Below are 18,287 nucleotides of genomic sequence, written 5' to 3'. Positions count from 1 at the left end.
GGAACAATTAAACACAGAGCAGTGCACATATAAAGCATATAAATCTTATTTGGAAGAACCAACATCGTCGGTTCCAAGGGTGCTAGGTGACAACTGAGGTCTTTCGCAGCGGTGTGTGCTGCGGTCCCTAAGTGGGGTGGGGAGAAAGCAAGGACCAACCGTCTCCTTACTGGACTCCAACTTATAATAACGCAGACATAACATTTGCTGAATATATAACAGGACAGGTGTGTGTATAGGTCTAGGAGACCTATACATAAGAAAATGATATGCACATAATTTCTATAACAGTATAGAACAATAAAGGCAACAGGAGGGTGTAGATCCCCTCAGGTGGGTGAGCGAGAATGTCCCAACAGTCAATCGTTAGGGTTAGGCTCACGTCTAGAGGTCCTCTTCTGCTTAGGTGAGGTCGTCTGCCATCTTTCCCTCTGTGGGATGGGAATGGGTTGCTTCGGACTAGGCCAATCCGGCAACTCCAGCAGCGGGATATCAAACGCTGCACAGAGGTTGGCGAGGTCATCAAGGGATCTGAATACAGCTGACCTCCCTTCTTTAGTAGCGGACAATTGAAATGGATATCCCCATCTGTAAGGAATGTCCTTGGCTTTGAGTGCTGTCAGTAACGGTTTCAGTGCTTTGCGTAGCTGCAGAGTACGCCTGGCTAGATCCTGTAGAATGATGACTTCTTTGTCAGCATGCATGATTTTGCTTGCAGATCTGGCAGCTTTCAGGATGGCCTCTTTATCTTTAAAGAAATGTATACGGCATATGACATCTCTGGGGCGATTAGGATCGCTTAGTTTAGGACCAAGGGCTCTGTGGATACGATCTATTTCAAGAGATTGTCCTGGTTCTCTGGACATCAATGTATTGAAGAAGGAAGTGGCCCATTTCTCAAGATCTTGTGGTAAAATATCTTCAGGAAGGCCCCTAATGCGTAGGTTATTCCTCCTATTTCTATTTTCAATATCGTCTAGATGTGTGATGATATCTTGGATCTGAGCAGAGTGTGTCTGGATGACTTGTTGGTGTGACTCCAGGACCCCCAGTACTTGTTCCTGCATGGATTCTGCCTCCTCTACCCTCTGACCCACCTGCTTTAAGTCATGCTGCAAGGCCTCCATATCTCTTTTATGAGAAGTTTCCAGCCTGGAAAATAAGGCATCTATTTCATGCCTGGTGGGGAGGGATTTGAGGTGAACCTTCCAGTCCCAGTCCTCATCCTCTCTCTGTGGGGTTATGGATGCCCCTGACTCCAAAATCGAGGTCTGGGAGCAGCGGCCTCTAGAAGAATGTCCCTGAGGTGCTGCTGAGAACGACCCTGTGTATGGCGGGGATGAAGCCGCCGACGAGCCGGAGCTTGCTGCCGCAGCATAGGATGCCGGCGAACCGGTAGGTGTACCCCTCAGCTGCTGTGGTGACTCTGGGGCTTGTGGGCCTGAATCTTCATGGTGCGTGGGGGACGCCGCTCTGACCTGTCTCGCCGCCATCTTGGGAGAGTTGTCTTCCCCTCGGTCAGCGTCTGTCTGGCTGGAGGGGACGAAGAAGCGGGAAATCGCTCCCGTTTTGCGGCGTGTCGGAGCGGGCGTCGATGAGGGTCTTCTCCTGCGACCTGTCATGTGGTCAGCGAGGCGGATGGTGTCCTGTCAGGCTTTAAAGTTGGAGTCGGTCGGGAGCCGAGGTAAAGCACGTCTTACCCGGCCATTGGTTAGCTCCGCCCCCCAGTAAGGCTTGATTTAAATAATAGTTTTCTACATAAAGACTAATTCTTGCTGGTATAACTTATAATATGCAAGTAGATGAAGATTTTTAGAATAACAACTTTTCATATTAGTTTGATTAGGTTGATTCTGTATTCATAGGTTTGTAGAAGTTAGGATTAAGGTCTTTTTCTCAACTCTGTTCATGTTATAACATTTTTGCTGTGAAGAAGAGGCATGTGATCTCTGCTGAGTCAAATTCAGTTTTGAGAACTGCAAAAGTAAACCAAGCATCTGTGATAATATCTTGTAGGCAGAGAAACTGCCCAATAATCTTACAAAAACCTCTGGAAGAGCATGACATTGTGAATGGATTAATGGAATTTATTTACCAAAAAAATTAAACATATACAGCCTTATTCTACATAATTAAAAAACTAATCTTTATTTCATGATGGAATAACCTTTGGATGGTAATATATTTTCCTCAAAAAACATTTTTATAAAAAAAAAAAAATCATAGATTTTTATCCACCCTGCCCACAGTCAATTGCAGGACAAAGTTATGTCCCCCTCTGAGTCGTTAGATATGTTATGATAGGGCCAACCCGTCATAGTTTCTACTGCAGCAAACTTTGAATGAATGATATTTGCTGCTGCATTGTGTTGTAAACCCTTCTGCGTATGATCATGTAAAGTTCTGGTAACTTGAAGCTTTTGAAGCAGGTACAGGTTTTGTATAACTCTCTGCCAGATTCTTTGATGTGGGTTCAGTAGTCTCCTATGGTGACATTTGACTGGCACCCAAGACGCAAGGCCAAGGTTGTGAAGCCCCAGGAAACAATTCACAATATGTGACACAAGTCGGCTCTAGGAGTCAGATGTCTTTTATAATAAATGAAAGGCAAGGAATCTTTTTACATACGGCATCATTATTGCATTTTGTACGCTTTGATCTTGACATATCCATCGGAATTAGAAATAATCAAGATTAGTCATTTTGAAGAAAAAACCCTTATAGATCGAGAAATCTAGGGAAGAGAAATACCTGGGTTATTGTAACTTTACTTCATCACCAATCCCTTCATACGTATGCGTGCTTGGCTGAACCAAGCATACATGTGTCTTAACCAGGGGAGAGGGGAGAAAGCGGCTGTCAGACCTCTATGACGGCAGCTTGTCTACCCGAGAAGAAAGGGATCGGGCAGTTGGAAATTTCCTCCAACTTCTGCAGTCAGGAGACCCCCATACACATTAGGTTGTAGGCCGGTACTGTCAGAATCTGCAGGTTCTCCAACATTTATCTTATGTGTATAGGCATTGAATCATCCAGCTGATATTTTCTTCATTGGAAAATCCTTTTATTTGTAGGTAGGAGTAGTTGTCCACATATTGGTCAGAGTTGTAGAAGACTTTGCATTCCATAGACACTTTACTTTGTAGTCAGGACTATACTTTTTTAGTTTATAGCATAGATTTTTTTTCACTTGCCAACTTTCAGAGGATTAACCCCATTCTAGTTGGTTATTCCTAACCTAATGAATTATGCTTCAGCCGCCCCCGCAGTTTTCTGGGGATCTGCACTGACATTACAGGTGATTTGTATTTTAGCTTTTATAATCTTTAATATCAGCGCATACTCCGGTGTGTCTGCTCCCCTGCAGAGAACAAGGTGCTCATTTCATCTTGATTTAACTAATTGGGTTCGAACTTCTGAGTAATGTTCCTGACCCATTGCAGCAGTGGAGGGGGTTCCTTTTGCAGCCAGTTGCTTTACAGTCAGATGTAGGTGGGCAAGTAGAATAGTAATAGAATGAATTTGTTTTATATTAGCAATTTTGATTACAGGTACAAAGTAAGTTTTAAAGGGGTTGTGCATGTTTGGGGGGTTTGGCAGAAGGGAAGCATACTTATATGAACTTGGGGTACTTTTTTCTTTTCCGGCATTGAGTTCTGTCCTAGGGGCTCTATACCGGAAGAGAACTGGTCAGTTTTATCCCCATGCATTCTGAATGGAGAGCAATCCGTTCAGGATGCATCGGGATGTCTTCAGTTCAGTCTTTTTGACTGTTCAGAACGGATATAATACCGCAGCATGGTACTGTTTTATCTCCGGCCAAAAATCCGGAAAACTTTTTTCTATAGGAATGCATTTAAAATACTGCCATGCCGGACACGTCCTTCCCTTCGAAAAAAATGTGAAGAAAATAAATGCCGGATCCGTTTTTCTGGATGACAGTGGAAAGACGGAGTAAGACAGATCAGGATCCTGATCAGTCTTACAAATGCCTAGTTGGCATACGTTTTGACGGATCCGCCAGGCAGTTCCGTCTGCCGCAAGTGTGAAAGTACCCTTAAAGGTGTTTTGCAAGAATAGAAGGGGGTTTGGCAACACACACACACTCTCTCTCGCTTTCTCGCTCTTTCTCTCTCACTCTCGTTTTTTCATATTGACAAAACCCCTCATTCTTGCACTACCACTTTAAGAGCGCTTTTCTTTCTTTTATCACCTCAATTCTACAACTTGTAAATCTGCCACTAGTATTCCAAGCAAGGCTCCTCTTGTGTCCCTGACACTCTGATCCATATAGAGTTTATTTATTTTTTGTTAGTGATCATAGTGCCCTTTATATCGGATTTCGGGTTATTCTGTCCCATGCACTGGTATAGTTTAAGAGTGTGCAGAATCCATTTTGGGAATTGATTCTGTGTGCCGGTCACGTACCTTCCAGCCAAATGCCATTAATCAAACAAAAAAGCTTTATTAAAGTGGCTTTAAGTGAGGCCCATCTGTGCTGATCATTCCTGCACAGAACATTAATCACTCAGATCTGATCACCGGTTATATATAGGCCGACCGCTGGAGGCATTTACAGCAGGCTGATCCCTGCACCATGAAACCTTCTCCAGTAATTTATGATACTTTTTATAACCCGCTGTAGCTCATACGCAGTGGAGGCGGTTTTATCGATTCCAGCACTATTATGTGTATACCGTATGTGTGCTCTCTGGCTAGGACATAAACAGCACTATGAGCCTGTGTAGGCTATGGCTCCATTGCAATACACAACTTGTGTTGATATTCGGGCATTACTACTATTGCGTGGAAAAAAAGGTGCAGTTCACCTAGTAAAATAGCCTTCCATGGCGACCTGGAGGCTCCTGCCACAATCTTTCCCTTAGGGAACCATTGTGATGCAGTAATGCTACAATTTTTCAAAAAATATGAGATTTAGGCCTCATGCACACGACCGTTCCATTTTTTGCGGTCCGCAAACTGCGTATCCGCAAAAAACGGAAGCCGCCCGTGTTGGCTTCCACAATTTGCGGAACGGAACAGGCGCCGGCAATATAAATGCCTATTCTTGTCCGCAAAGCGTGGACAAGAATAGGACATGGTTATATTTTTTTAACGGGGTAGCGGAACGGAGCCACGGATGCGGACAGCACACGGAGTGCTGTCCGCATCTTTTGCGGCCCCATTGAAGTGAATTGGTCCGCATCCGAGCCGCCAAAACGGCGGCTCGGATGCGGACCCAAACAACGGTCGTGTGCATGAGGCCTTACTGTGGGGCGCTCACCTAATTCTAGCATTGGGGGCATTTTCACTCCACTGCAACAACTGATGCAAACCATGTGGCTCAGGCTACTTTCACACTAGCATTTTTCTTTTCCGGCACTGCGTTCCGTCATAGGGGCTCAATACCGTAAAAGAACTGATCAGGGTGTCTTCAGTTCAGTCACTGAACGGCGTTTTGGACAGAGGGCATGCTGCGATATTATCTCCGTCCAAAATGCTGTCCATCAGTTGCCGGATCCGGCATTAATTTACATTGAAATGTATTAGTGCCGGATCCGGCATTAAAAATACTGCAATGCCGTATCTGTCAAAAATGTAAAAAAATATATATAACAGATCCGTTTCTCCGGATGACATCCAGAGAGACGGATCCGTTCTTGCAATGCATTTGTAAGACGGATCCGCATCCGGATCAGTCTACAAATGCTGTCCGTTTGCATGCAGATTGCCGGATTCCGGCAGGCAGTTCCGGCAACGGAACTGCTTGCCGGATCACTCTGCCGCAAGTGTGAAAGTAGCCTCAGTCGTTTAGTATAGACTTTATAATTAAGTGTAGGCATACATACATTAAGACTCTGACTTCCTAATGTACTTCATTCCTTCATATTACTTCCTTCAAATTGTCTGTGAAGGTTCTCATTTATCCAGGTCATGGTATATCTGTAAAGCAACTGGACTTACTGTAGATTTCTCTCACACTCGTCTTTTAGAGGCACTATGGATGTCCATGATCCTGTGGAGACAAGTCACCCATCTGTAGTGATATAGGTGGCACATATAGATGACTCTCCATCAGTACCAAACGCTTGCTCAGCCACCAGCCGTTCTTCCCGATACCTACCCCCATACACATGAGCACTCGGCTCAGAAGAGAGGAAATTAGGCTACAGTCACACTACAGTTTTTCATGGGCATTTTTCAACCATTTTTGCATCCATTTTCTGTCCGTTTTTAATGGCTGTTTTGCATACGTTTTTATTGGCTGTTAACTAAGGCCATTAAAATGGATGAATTCAATTTACTTCTTTTTTTTTTTTTTCTTAAATCCCAACCCTTGCCTTTTCTATACATAATGCCCCTCTAGTGCCCCTTGGGACTCAGATCCCCCCCCCCCCCCCCCATAGTGCCACTAGTGTGATTAATGCCCCCCATTATTAATGCTCCCATTAGTGCCCCCTAGTATTATTAATGCCTCCATTAGTGCCCCCCATTATTATTATTAATATTTCCATTAGTCCCCCCCAGTATTGTTAATGCCCTTATTAGTGTCCCCTATTATTATTAGTGCCCCCATTATTATTAGTGCCTCCTAGTATTATTGATGCCCTTGTTAGTGCCCCCCTAGTATTATTAATGCCCCCTAGTATTATTAATTCTCCCCTATTTTTTGACGGCTGCTATTCGATGGCCCTTAAAATAATGGCCATGTGAATAGCCCTATTGAATTCATTTGGCCACACAACCGTTTTTCACTGGCATGTGAATGTAGCCTTAAGCTGTTGTCCAGCACCTCTGGCTGCAGCTTATCTCCCTTAAAGGGGTTTTCCGAGTTCAGATCTGAACCCGGACATAACCATAATTTCACCCAGGCAGCCAACCTGATGTTAGCATCGGAGCATCTCATGCGCGATCTAGCGCAGGGGAAGGGCTCTTTTATTTACAATATAACATTGCCGGGGCGGAAGCTTCCGCCCAGCAGTGTGTTCGGTGACGTCACCGGCTCTGATGGGTGGACTTTAGTACTGCCCTAGCCGTTTTACAGGCTAGGGCAGCGCTAAAGCTCGCCCATCAGTGCCGGTGACGTCACCAGGCTTCCTGGCAGCCCCATGGAGAGCCCAGTACGTCACCGGAACTCCGGAAAATGCCTTTGCCCTGCGCGATTTAGCACAGGGCAAAGGAGAGCATCGGAGCATGAACTGTCATATTACATATTACAGTCAGGGCTGTCTGGGTGAAAATGGAGGTATGTCCGGGTTCAGCTCTGAACCCAGACAAAAAAACAAATCCAACATGCCCCCCCTTTTTTTGCATGACCCCTCTACACAAACTAGATGATCGATGGGTCCCGGCCAATTCAGCGTGTTTGACCTACATTCATCTATGTGTATGGATACCTTTAAAATATGTCCACACAAGGCTGAAAATACAGTGGGGAAGTCCTCTGCAGCAAAAGCCGCATGTATTACACTCCATATACTTTCCATTGCAAAGTGAAATCTATGGTGGACATCCGCAGCATAAAGTGACATGCTATAAATTTCAAATCTGAACCGCAGGCCATTTTACGCTGCAGTTTTCTTACCCAGCATGTGCTTTGCCGGTACCGTACAACACTGCGGATTTGCTGCTTGAAAATCCACAAAGGCAGATCCTCAGCTATTCAGTCAAGTGTGGACATGCACTTACAGTTTACCTGTCACCAGGCCAGGCCTCTTTAAAGGCTTTGTACACATTTGGGGGCGTTTTTGTTATTATTGCCCAACTAAAAATAATTTTTTAAATTGGTCTTTATTAAAAAATAAGGCGTCCTTTTTTCTGTACAGAGTTGAGATGCTCTAGTAGCACCCTTTGGATTTTCAGTCTTTACTGTCAGACCAGGAGCTGACGGACTCCTTATCTCTGCCCTCTAACATTATAAACACTCATAATAGCTCCCTCCATTCTTATCTTACTGTTTATGACCTCTCAGTAGTTTAGAGATAAGGTTTATTAAATGCACAAAGTGAAAGTACCAGTCACACAGCTAGAAAAACAGTTAACCCTTTGAGACAGAACAGCTCAATATTTTTAATAAAGGCCAATTGAAAAAAAGATTTTTAGCCAAAAATGAGTAACATGCAATCATTAAAAAAAAAATGCCTCCGAAGGTGTACATAGCTTTTAAATCAGGCCAATTTATCGATTGCTTTCTCATGTGAACTCTACCCTACCTCATACTAAAAGAAAAAGTGGGTTCTCTACTCCCTGCCAGCCAGCTAAATAACATCCCCAAAAGCATGAATTATTTTGAAGTCTGACTTGGGGCCGGTCATACATAATGTAAAATTTAAGGGAGAAAAGTTCTGTTGCTTGAAATAAGTGCAGCAATTAGTCTGCAGCCATTTAGTACTACAGAGACTAAAGACCTCCGGAGGCAGCTCCGGCACAAAGGGAGTTATTAATACATGAAAGCGGTAATTATATATATATGCAGCTCTGAAATACAGGGAATAAATGAAGGGGGAGGGGGGTCACCTGGGAACTCGATTTAGGTTAGTTATAACCAACTATTTATTATTTTCTTTTATAGAAATTTAAATAAAAGTTATTTTAAATATCATTACATTACAGCTTATCGCTCGTACACTTTTTACAATTGACATATGGGGATTTTCTCTGCCATAGAGCCTATATGTAAGTCACCCATGGCAACACAACGGCCTTTGTTGCCCATAGGAACCAGTCACAGGGCGTTTATGCGGAATAGGAAACTAAAGTTGTGCCATGATTGGTTGATATGGACAACAAAGACCTGTTTTCCTTTACACAGTTTCATAAATGTCCTGTGCTTTAGGGCTCATTCACACGACCGTATGAATGAGTCCCCATCCGTTCTGCAATTTTGCGGAATGGGTGCGACCCATTCATTTCATTTCAACGGGGACGCAAAAGATGCGGACAGCACACTGTGTGCTTTTCCGTAGTTCCGTTCCTGCAAAAAATATAGAGCATGTCCTATTCTTTCCCACAATTGCAGACAAGAATAGGCATTTTCTATGATAGCGGCGGCCATGTGCAGTCCACAAATTTCGGAACGCACATGGGCCGGTATCTGTGTTTGGTGGATCCAGAATTTGCAGGTCCGCAAAACACTATGGTCGTGTGAATGTAGCCTTAGGGTGCCCGTTTCAGGATGACCTGCAATATTTCTCACAGCCCATGGGCTAGAGTGCCACTGTTTTAAAGGGCTTGTTCACTTCTGGGAGCCTTTCAAGGAGACCCCCCCCCCCCCCTTCCCCTTTACCCAGCATGGCTGGACTTGCAAAGGGAATCACTTACCTGATGCTGGGTTCCAGATCCTTTGCTCCCCTGCTGTGGCCTTTGTTCCCTCTATCAACATCTGGTTCGATGCAGGTCATGTGGCCACTGCAGCGCTGCCTTGTCTCCCATGGGGCACGCCACCGCTGCAGCCAGTCATTGGCTGCAGTGGCCACGTGACTCGGGTCAAACCAGATGTTGGAGCGGAGGCTGCTGTGGAGGAGCAAAGGAGCCGGAATCCAGTGGAAGGGATCAGGTAAGTATGATTCCCTCCACAGATCGGGCCACACTTGGGAGTCCGCCAGAAAGGCCCTCGGGGTGAACAACCCCTTTAGGGGAACACTCTTAGCAAACCTAATACTGTGTAATGGCTAGTTAAAGGGGTGTATGCCAAATAACCTAAAAATGATGATTCCTGTGTCATGCACCCCCCCCCCCCCCAGCTCCTGCCGTAGACATAGCACACTGCCTCATTTTTGCTTGCGTTGTTCCCGTAACTAAGACAGATAAACATACATGAATACACGGATGTTAAAATATTAACGCATCGTTTTTCCTCCCCCTCCAGATGTGACGAATATGTCACACAGCTTGAAGAAATGCAGAGGCAGCTGGCGGCTGCAGAAGATGAGAAGAAGACGCTGAACTCTCTGCTCCGCATGGCCATCCAGCAGAAGCTAGCACTGACGCAACGTCTGGAGCACCTGGAACTGGACCACGAGCAGGCCAAGCGCGTGCGCACAAAGTCAACGTCCAAAAACAAAACTAGTAACCCCAGTGTAAGTCACGTCCGCTCTTGTGCAGACAGGTCCGAGGGGTCTGTCCTCAACAACCAGGTGTTTTGCAGTGAGAAATATAAGATTTGCTGTGACTAGAGGAGGCAGAGCCTTGGTTTTCCCGCTTGGATAGTCCGCATGAAACGCCAATTGCTACCACATTGCAGCCACTTAACCTGTGCTGGTCTGTCGTTAAACTGTGTATGCAACTGGTATTATTAAGCTGAGCTTAATTCTAACTAACGCTTGTATGGGGGGAGCTTGCTACAAGTTAATGCAGGAAGGAGACGGAGCAGCACTTCCGAAGTTAACCTGTCAGGCGTCTTTGTTATTTTTTTGGCGGGGGGGGGAATGGATTTCAAACTGAAGCCATAATCACTGTGTTGGACCGGGCTTGCATTATTAAAGTCACAGGCTGGTACCAGAGGCCTGGCAGCCATTCTTCTTGCAGTAGAAGAATGGACGTTAAAACCATATATTGGTTAAACAGGACCTATTGTGGTCCCTCTCACCAAGCGGAAGGGATTTTTCTGCCGCTTTGTGGTTAAAACGCACGGGCGCATCCAAAATGTATAATTGCGGCCAAGAATTTGAATGGCAATTGAAGACCCGTAACGTCTTGCCCATCTTGTTGCAGTGATTGCAAGCTTCAGGAGTCAGTTGGTGTGCCCGTCCCGGGTCCATTCAATTTGGCGGCCCGCTGTAATGCATGTGTTGATCATTGTATCATGCGCCTGCTTAAGGTGACCATAGAAGTCCAGGGTAGTTGTAAAAGTCACGTGGAGGAATAGGGCAAGTTTAGCGTAGGTCTTACCGTCTGCCACCTTTCACGAGCATCTCTTCTAGTAAGACTATTGCATGCTTAGCTAACGTCGGTCATGTTCATCCAAGTCAATAGGAGCACAGATGGAGAAATAAAATGACCTAGAAGTCCTTATGTGCCACGTGTGGTGGGGAAAATACGCTCAAGTATTACCAAGCTAACAGTATACAGAAGTTAGTGTGCGCTTGAAAATACAAGCGAGGAACAGACCAAAAAAAAATCTTACATATTTACACGCTGTAAAAGGAGACTACGCCAGTTCCGCTAATAGGGAAAGAACGGCAAGCGTCTTAACACTTACTCCAGATTTAGTGGCTGATTTTTATTATTTTTTAATCTTGTAAGTGTGATAGTATTAACACTTATTCTATATTGTCATAGAATACTACTGGAATGGCTTTTCCGAAGAAATCGGCATTATTTATGCAAGCACATAGCTTAACAGGGCTCTACAATTAGAGAAATGCTGACCCCTAGGGGCCAAACATAATAAAATACTGTGGAAATTGTGCCGAGGAAAAAAAAAAAAGGAAGAAATTGATTCCAATTGACGGGAAGTTTAAATTCGGCACGATGGTTTGATTCTAAGGGGGGGGAAAAATACATTTAAAGTGCCTACTTTGTAATGATGTACTATTGTAAAGCCCTGTTGTTTCTGGAATTTTTCTTAGCAATTTTTTTACATATCTATATAGCTTCTTATGCTGGTTCAGGTCGGAATGGATTGTGTCCTGTCACTATCCCTCGCCTGCTTGTATCCTCACTGTACCCGATAACCCTTTTTTTCTACACGCTATGACCCTGGCACCGCTTCTCGTCACATCACTGCCATTCTTTATAGATCATCAGCACTCTGCTTCCCGCCATGTCTCGGCACTCCGCCACCAAGTAGCCCCCGGGTTACCGGAAGGTAATCAAGAGCTCGTGGCCTGGTTTTCCATGTGGTGGAGTGTAGTGGAAAGTTTGCATGCTAATAGGGTGTCTTTGTTTTTTTTCTATATATATATATATTTTTTTTTTTTCTTCTAAAACATTCTTGGTTAATTAGCACATTAATAGGTTATTTGGAGAGCTTGCGCTAACCTTGTTTTTGTTCTAAAAAGAGTAATATTCCTCCTCTATTTTTTTTTTATATTGCACAAAAACTGGTAAACTTCCCACACAAAATTAGCTTTTTGGATTTATTTTTTTTTCTTACTAGCTTTTTCACTTTAAATTTTCTTTTTGTATTTTATGTCTAATCATCTATGTGTTTAGCACGAAATAAATTTAGCACAAGCACAATAACCCCCTATTTTTTCCAGCCCCCCTCATTTTAGTTTTAATAATAGAATCTGCTCTTTTCCTCTCTCAGTGCAGTGATAGAAATTATTATATTATTTTTTTATTTAAGCCACCAGGAATCTTAACGTGTTAAGGTTTTATGTTTGCTTGTCTAATATTATTTTAGTCTTTCTTCAATTGTTTATGAAGTGGTGGGATTTTTTTTACATTTTTTATAAAGTTCTTAGGTTCGCGTCAGATATTTGTCATGTTCTTCTACAATATTATAATTCTTAGCCCTTGTGATAGTACTGATGCTTTTCTCCCTAACCACCAGTGCAGCATTCACTTTTGGCTTTATTTCTCTCTCTCAGCACGGGGATAAGCCTTTGCTCATTTATCTTCTTGCATGTCCAAAACACCTTAACTTTTTTTCCTTTCACCTTTATTTATTTATTTATTTTTTTTTGGGGGGGGGGGGGACTCCAGAGCGTCAGCAGATATTGCTCAACACCTGTAAGAAGTTTGCCACCTTGCAGAAGTGACTTTTCAGTCCTGCTCTTTTAGGAGCACCGCTTCCTTTATATGCCTGGAACTAACGCCTGCCTGGCCTCGCTTCATTTCCTCAGCCGTCTAACACACTGCGCACAGCTCCTTTCAGCAATTCCCTATTTGTCGTTTTGAGTCTCTAATTTTAATTTTTATTTTCCATTTTTTCAGTTGTAGAATAGCTCGAGGAGAAGAACTTGCGATCCAGTGCACTGAGATTAACCTAACTCCAGTCCAAGTAGCTCTTGACTATTAGAGCCAATGGCTCAAAATTACATATATATAAGACGGGAAACTACTGCGCCCTCCTTTAAATCTGATATGATCTTTTACAGTAAGCCTTCCTTCCCATTCGTTTTCATGTTTAATATCTCTAAATATATTCTCAGATTCAAAAAAAATTAAAAAAAATAAAAAGCTTTACTATATAATATGCTGCTGGGGAAGAAAACTTACAAGTGCTGAACAAAACGCTACGATCAGTTATCCTATGTTAAGCATCAGTAAAGTTGGGTAAAGGGTTTTGTTTTTGTTTTTTTTATTATTTTACATCCGATTGTTTTAAACCTGTGCACTTTTGATATTTTAATATTTTCTTTTTGTTTTATGATATTTTATGTAGAAATGTTCTGAACATGTAGTGGCGGCATAATATAGCCTCAACATGGCGGTTTTCCTGGGTAGTATTAACGCTTGTGCTTGTTGATTTACGTATCAGCATGTTGCAGGGAATATACCAATTTTTTTATTTTATTTTACGGTTTAATACACTTGTTGGCGTTAAATATATATATAAATATATGTGTTCTGTCTTACTATGGCTTTTTCACTACAGTTTTTTTGTGTTATGATTGCTGGTTTTAACTGCCATGTTCATGAAAAAAAAAAAATCCAGGGTCTGAAAATTCTGGGGTTTTCATACTATATTATTATTCTTAGGAATAGCTTAATGTAACAAGGAAAAAACTTGACTCTCTTTGGTTAAAACAGTAATAGGCACTTGAAAAAAAAATTGCATTTAATAAGTAGTATTACCTAAAAGTGTCAGAATCTTCTGATTTTTAGGAAATCAAGAATTGCTGATGAACAGAATTTTATACAACTGTTACCAATTAAATTCCAAATTGGAATTGTTTCTTTTTTTCTTTTCTTTTTTTTCTTTCTTTATTATCGTGCCAAATTCTGGTACATCTAGGAACTTCAATTCTAAACTTGTCAAATACCGAGTGTTTCTAAGCCTTTGTTATGGATACCAGTAGTGCCTTTTATGAGACGTCTTAGATCAGCTTTGATGGGTAAAAAAAAATAATAAAAAAAAATTGTGAGACATTACGAAAAAAGTGCGGAGCAATAAATGCAAAGGACAACAAAAAAAATCATCTTGCTTATTTTTAAGGGATGAAAGTCTAGATTTACGGAAAACAAAACAAAAGAATTGTAGAAAATTCCGTTGGTCAGTGATTCTTCTTCAGCGCAGATCCTTGCTAATTCAGGGATTGAGACAAATAATTAATGTCTGCAAACCAAAACTAATAGCTTTGGAAAGAAAAAAAAAAAAAGTGTATTTTTTTTTCTTAAACTTTTTAATATAGCAAGATGTATTACTGACACATTTGTGGTGGCGGTCCGCCAATCTCTGGGGGGGGTCACAAGGACTTATCTGTTACCTGTGTATGGTGGTGGACATGGGCTTCTCATCCTATCACTAGCAAATGTGGGGGAAAACAACGCATTAATATCTGCTCTTGCATGTCGTATTTAACTGCTGTCGTTTTCAGGAAACAGAATCTGCAAGCGGCATCAACAAGCTCCGCTCGGCGGCTGCTCGTTGAGGCCCGGGGAAATTTGTTTGTAATTTGGTACTCACAAACGAAGGTCATTTTTGCAAAATGATGGAAAATAAATAAATAAATAAATAAAAAGAAAACTTTTTGGAAATTTTATTGACGTTGTTAAAGAGGTGGAAAAGGTTTCTGTTTGCTGGAAAAACAGTTTGGACTCTAGATGTTGGGTTTTTGTACGCTCATCTTTTACAGTATTGATCTTTAAGATATTGTTAGCGCAAATGATTTCATCTGTTATGTGGGTATTTATTTGAAATGATTTCATAAAGTACTGTATTATGTTTATGTGAATTATTTTTAGTGGCAAAGCGTTCTTCAGTTACATGTCATATGCACGTACTCTTGCCAAGTAACCTTTACACAGATCGGAACGTGGAAGCGGTCGCCGTCGCGTAGATTGGCGCTTCTTATATAAAAGGTCTGCCTAGTGAATGAAAAGTGTTAACGACATTAATACAAGGTTGTGTGTAGAGAGTTGCCTGTGTAAGGGTAGTCACATGTATCAATAAAGACGATAAAGGAACTTTGCGTCTGCTTGCATTTCTTTTCTGGACTTCTCAGGACAGGTTCCATTGATTTCAGGCGGGTCATCCCTTGTCCATGTGACTTATTAGGTCCGATAGTCGCCTTCGGCTAGTTGCACAATAGCATTAAAATCTTCCGGCGGAGCGACAGCCTTCCAGAGTTCATTGTATCCGGCCTTTCCCCACTGTAGCCCATTGACTATAATGGGAACCAGCAGGACACTGGCCTGTTTCCGGCCGGACAAAAAACTCCTATTTTCAGCGGTTTTTGTCCGGCCAAATCCTGGCACTGATGCTGGAAACGGCCCAGATCACAGCCGGGTCCCAATATAGTCAATGGGGCCTGGTGGTGATCCGGGCCATTCCAGCTATGATGAACTCCGCTAGGCTGTTCCTCTGCCAGAAGATGTTAACGCTAGTGGGCAGCTAGCCTTAGAAGTGGCCCCCTCTATTGGGACTCTATCATAAGGTCCTGTTCACTGCAGCATTATTTGGGCCATCAAAAATTGCTGGAATCCTGCCGTACCCCATTACAGCCAATGAGATCCAACAGGATTCCCCAGTATCCATTGGAAAACATGGGGCATGGCGCCATGATGCAATAAGAACAAGGGCCTAGCCATAGCTAGTCTCTTTTTGGGGGAAATGTACACATAGCAGAATTGGTGCAAATTGTCTGTGTGCATTTGTGCACAGGAAAGCCCCAGCAGATTACAGTACAATACGTGTGGTTGGGATGTTAACCAACTGCATTCACATGTGGCAGTAATTGACTCGCATTACGGATTTATAAATCCATAGCCTATTTCTGCTTCAGCTTTTTATTGCGGATTGCATCCCTTTCACTGTAGAAGGGTGAAACCTGCCACAAAGCATCAGCAAGATCTGCCTGTGTAATATATGCAGATTTGCAGCTGCCACATGTTCACCTACCTGTTTGGCTCCATGTTGTACAGATCTGTAATACTACACCCATAGGCTGGTATGGGCTCATCATATTTTATCTCACATGACCCAATGCCATATTACAGAGGTATTCTCCCCTAGAAGCAATCAGTATTTCACACGCTGCTTATGGTCCCAGAGGAGATGAATGGGACAGTTGTAGAAATTTTCCAAATCTGAAAAAAAAAGAAGCTTTTAAGTATGCCATAACCAAGACTACAGTGAACAGCTTAAATGAAAATGTTGACAATTCTTCATGATTGGACATGCAATAGTAGCATTTGGCCACTAGATGGTGCAATGTTCATTATATTACCCAATGGACATCAGTGTGTGTAGTAACAAGCCATTGATTTGGGTGTGCCGGACTAAGCAAATATACAAAAAAAAAAACAGCCTGGCTTATGGATATTTAAGGCTACTTTCACACTTGCGTTGAGATCTCTATACCGGAATTAAACAGATCCGTTTTGATTTTGCACATCAAGATGAATCTGTTCTGTTAGGATGTGGTTGTGTGAAATCAAAACTGGAAAGAACCAGATCCGTCGCCCAATACATTGAAAGTCAGCGAGTGACGGATCCGGTTTTTTAGGCTCCATAAAAAATGGATCTGTCACCATTGACTTACATTGTCTGGTCACAAAACGGAATGCTGCCGAAACAGAAGAGATCCTGAGCGGATCCCTTTCCATTCAGAATGCATGAGGACTAAACGGAAATGTTTTTTTTCTCGTATTGAGATCCTCTGCCGGATCTCAATACCGGAAAACAACAACGCAAGTGTGAAAGTAGCCTAATAGTGGTTTATGGAGGGGACATTGCAGATGAATATGTTTTGCATTTAGGTTTCTGGGCCCAAGTGTTCCTGTAAAATCTGATAAGGCCAAAAGGTCATTACAAAACAAATGGATCCAATCAAAGTACAGTCAGCACTCCGTATTCTCGGTGGTGCGGTGCACGTGTCCGGGGTCAGCCTCCCATATACGTTTATGCACTCACTGGATGCAATATCTTTTCTTTATTGGTCACATAAAAAACTGTTGTGACGCGTTTCGGCTCGTGAGGTGAGCCTTTCTCAAACAAGCCTTGTTAGAGAAAGGCTCACCTCACAAGCCGAAACGCGTCACAGCTGTTTTTTTTATGTGACCAATAAAGAAAAGATGTTGCATCCAGTGAGTGCCGGTCTTATCTTGCATATACAAAGCAAATGGATCAGAAGAGGAAACCGTTTTGGAAGGTCAAGTATTCTCTGTTAAAATCACTCTCAGTTCATGGAATGGAGCAGGCATGCTCAACCTGCGGCCCTCCAGCTTTTGCAAAGCTACAACTCCCAGCATGCCCGAAGAGCCTACAGCTATCAGGCTACAGCAGGGCATTGTGGGAGTTGTAGCTGGAGGGCCGCAGGTTGAGCATGCCTGCATAGTATAGAGGCATCAACATGAAGATGGAGGCATATCCTGCCAATAAAGCCATACAGGAGACATCCCCAGCATCTCATTTCTACCAGTTACACCTTGGCAGCCAAATTCTCTGATTGCTTCAGTGTCTCTAAAGTCAAAATAAATCAATTTTGCAAATAGTCCTGATTTAAATATATATTTTTTTTTTTACCATTTTGTGTCTGCAGCCCATATGCAGACCTGTGTGCATCCGTGGTTATAGTTTGAAACAAACTCTGTATCTTACATTTCGAAGGGTAGCAAGAAGCAAAGGACAGCTGAAAACCAGCTGCTAGTTTGTAGTCTGTTACCATGGAGACACATTAGTCTGCATAATATTTGTGTACAAAACAATAGGAAACTTTTAACATTTTCACATTTAGGCTACATTCACACTTTCGTTTGTAATTCCGGTATTTGTTTGGTCCTCATCCATTCTGAATGGAAAGAGGTCCATTCAGGATGTCTTCTGTTCCGGCAGCATTCCGTTTTGTGACCGGACACCAAACCGCTGCAAGCTGCAGTTTTGTGTCCGGTCATAAAAACTGAAAAAAACATTTCCGGTACTGAAAACAATGTAAGTCAATGGTGACTGATCCGTTTTTTTAGGAGACACCCATTAAGTACTGTATTAAGTCACCCATTAACTTTCAATGTAATTAGTGCTGGATCCGTTTTTTTTGTTTTTTTGGATTCCACACGACTGCATCCTAACGGATGCATCCTGATGTGCAAAATCAAAACGGATCCATTTAATTCCGGTATTGAGATCCTCTGCCGATCTCAATACCGGATTTACAAACGCAAGTGTGAAAGTAACC

General features: G+C 42.6%; 1 protein-coding gene across 3 annotated transcripts in view; it reads left to right on the top strand.

Annotated features, from left to right (window-relative positions):
• The window catches only part of BICD2 (BICD cargo adaptor 2), a 115,161-nt gene extending 100,127 nt beyond the window's left edge, over nucleotides 1-15,034 (top strand). Inside the window, exons 7-9 of one of the 3 annotated variants that reach the window (XM_040407697.1) lie at nucleotides 9,869-10,079; nucleotides 11,741-11,809; nucleotides 12,883-15,034. In XM_040407697.1, coding sequence (XP_040263631.1) covers nucleotides 9,869-10,079; nucleotides 11,741-11,791 — 262 coding nt within the window. In that variant the 3' untranslated portion in view covers nucleotides 11,792-11,809; nucleotides 12,883-15,034. Of the gene's footprint in view, nucleotides 1-9,868; nucleotides 11,412-11,740; nucleotides 11,810-12,882 lie in introns of those variants that run through there. The other 2 variants (XM_040407698.1, XM_040407696.1) reach the window with 2 other exon arrangements.
• Nucleotides 15,035-18,287: the final 3,253 nt, after the last annotated feature.

The sequence above is a fragment of the Bufo bufo genome, chromosome 9 (genome assembly GCF_905171765.1).
Source record: "Bufo bufo chromosome 9, aBufBuf1.1, whole genome shotgun sequence".
NCBI lineage: Eukaryota > Metazoa > Chordata > Amphibia > Anura > Bufonidae > Bufo > Bufo bufo.
This window is presented reverse-complemented; position numbering and strand designations above follow the sequence as displayed.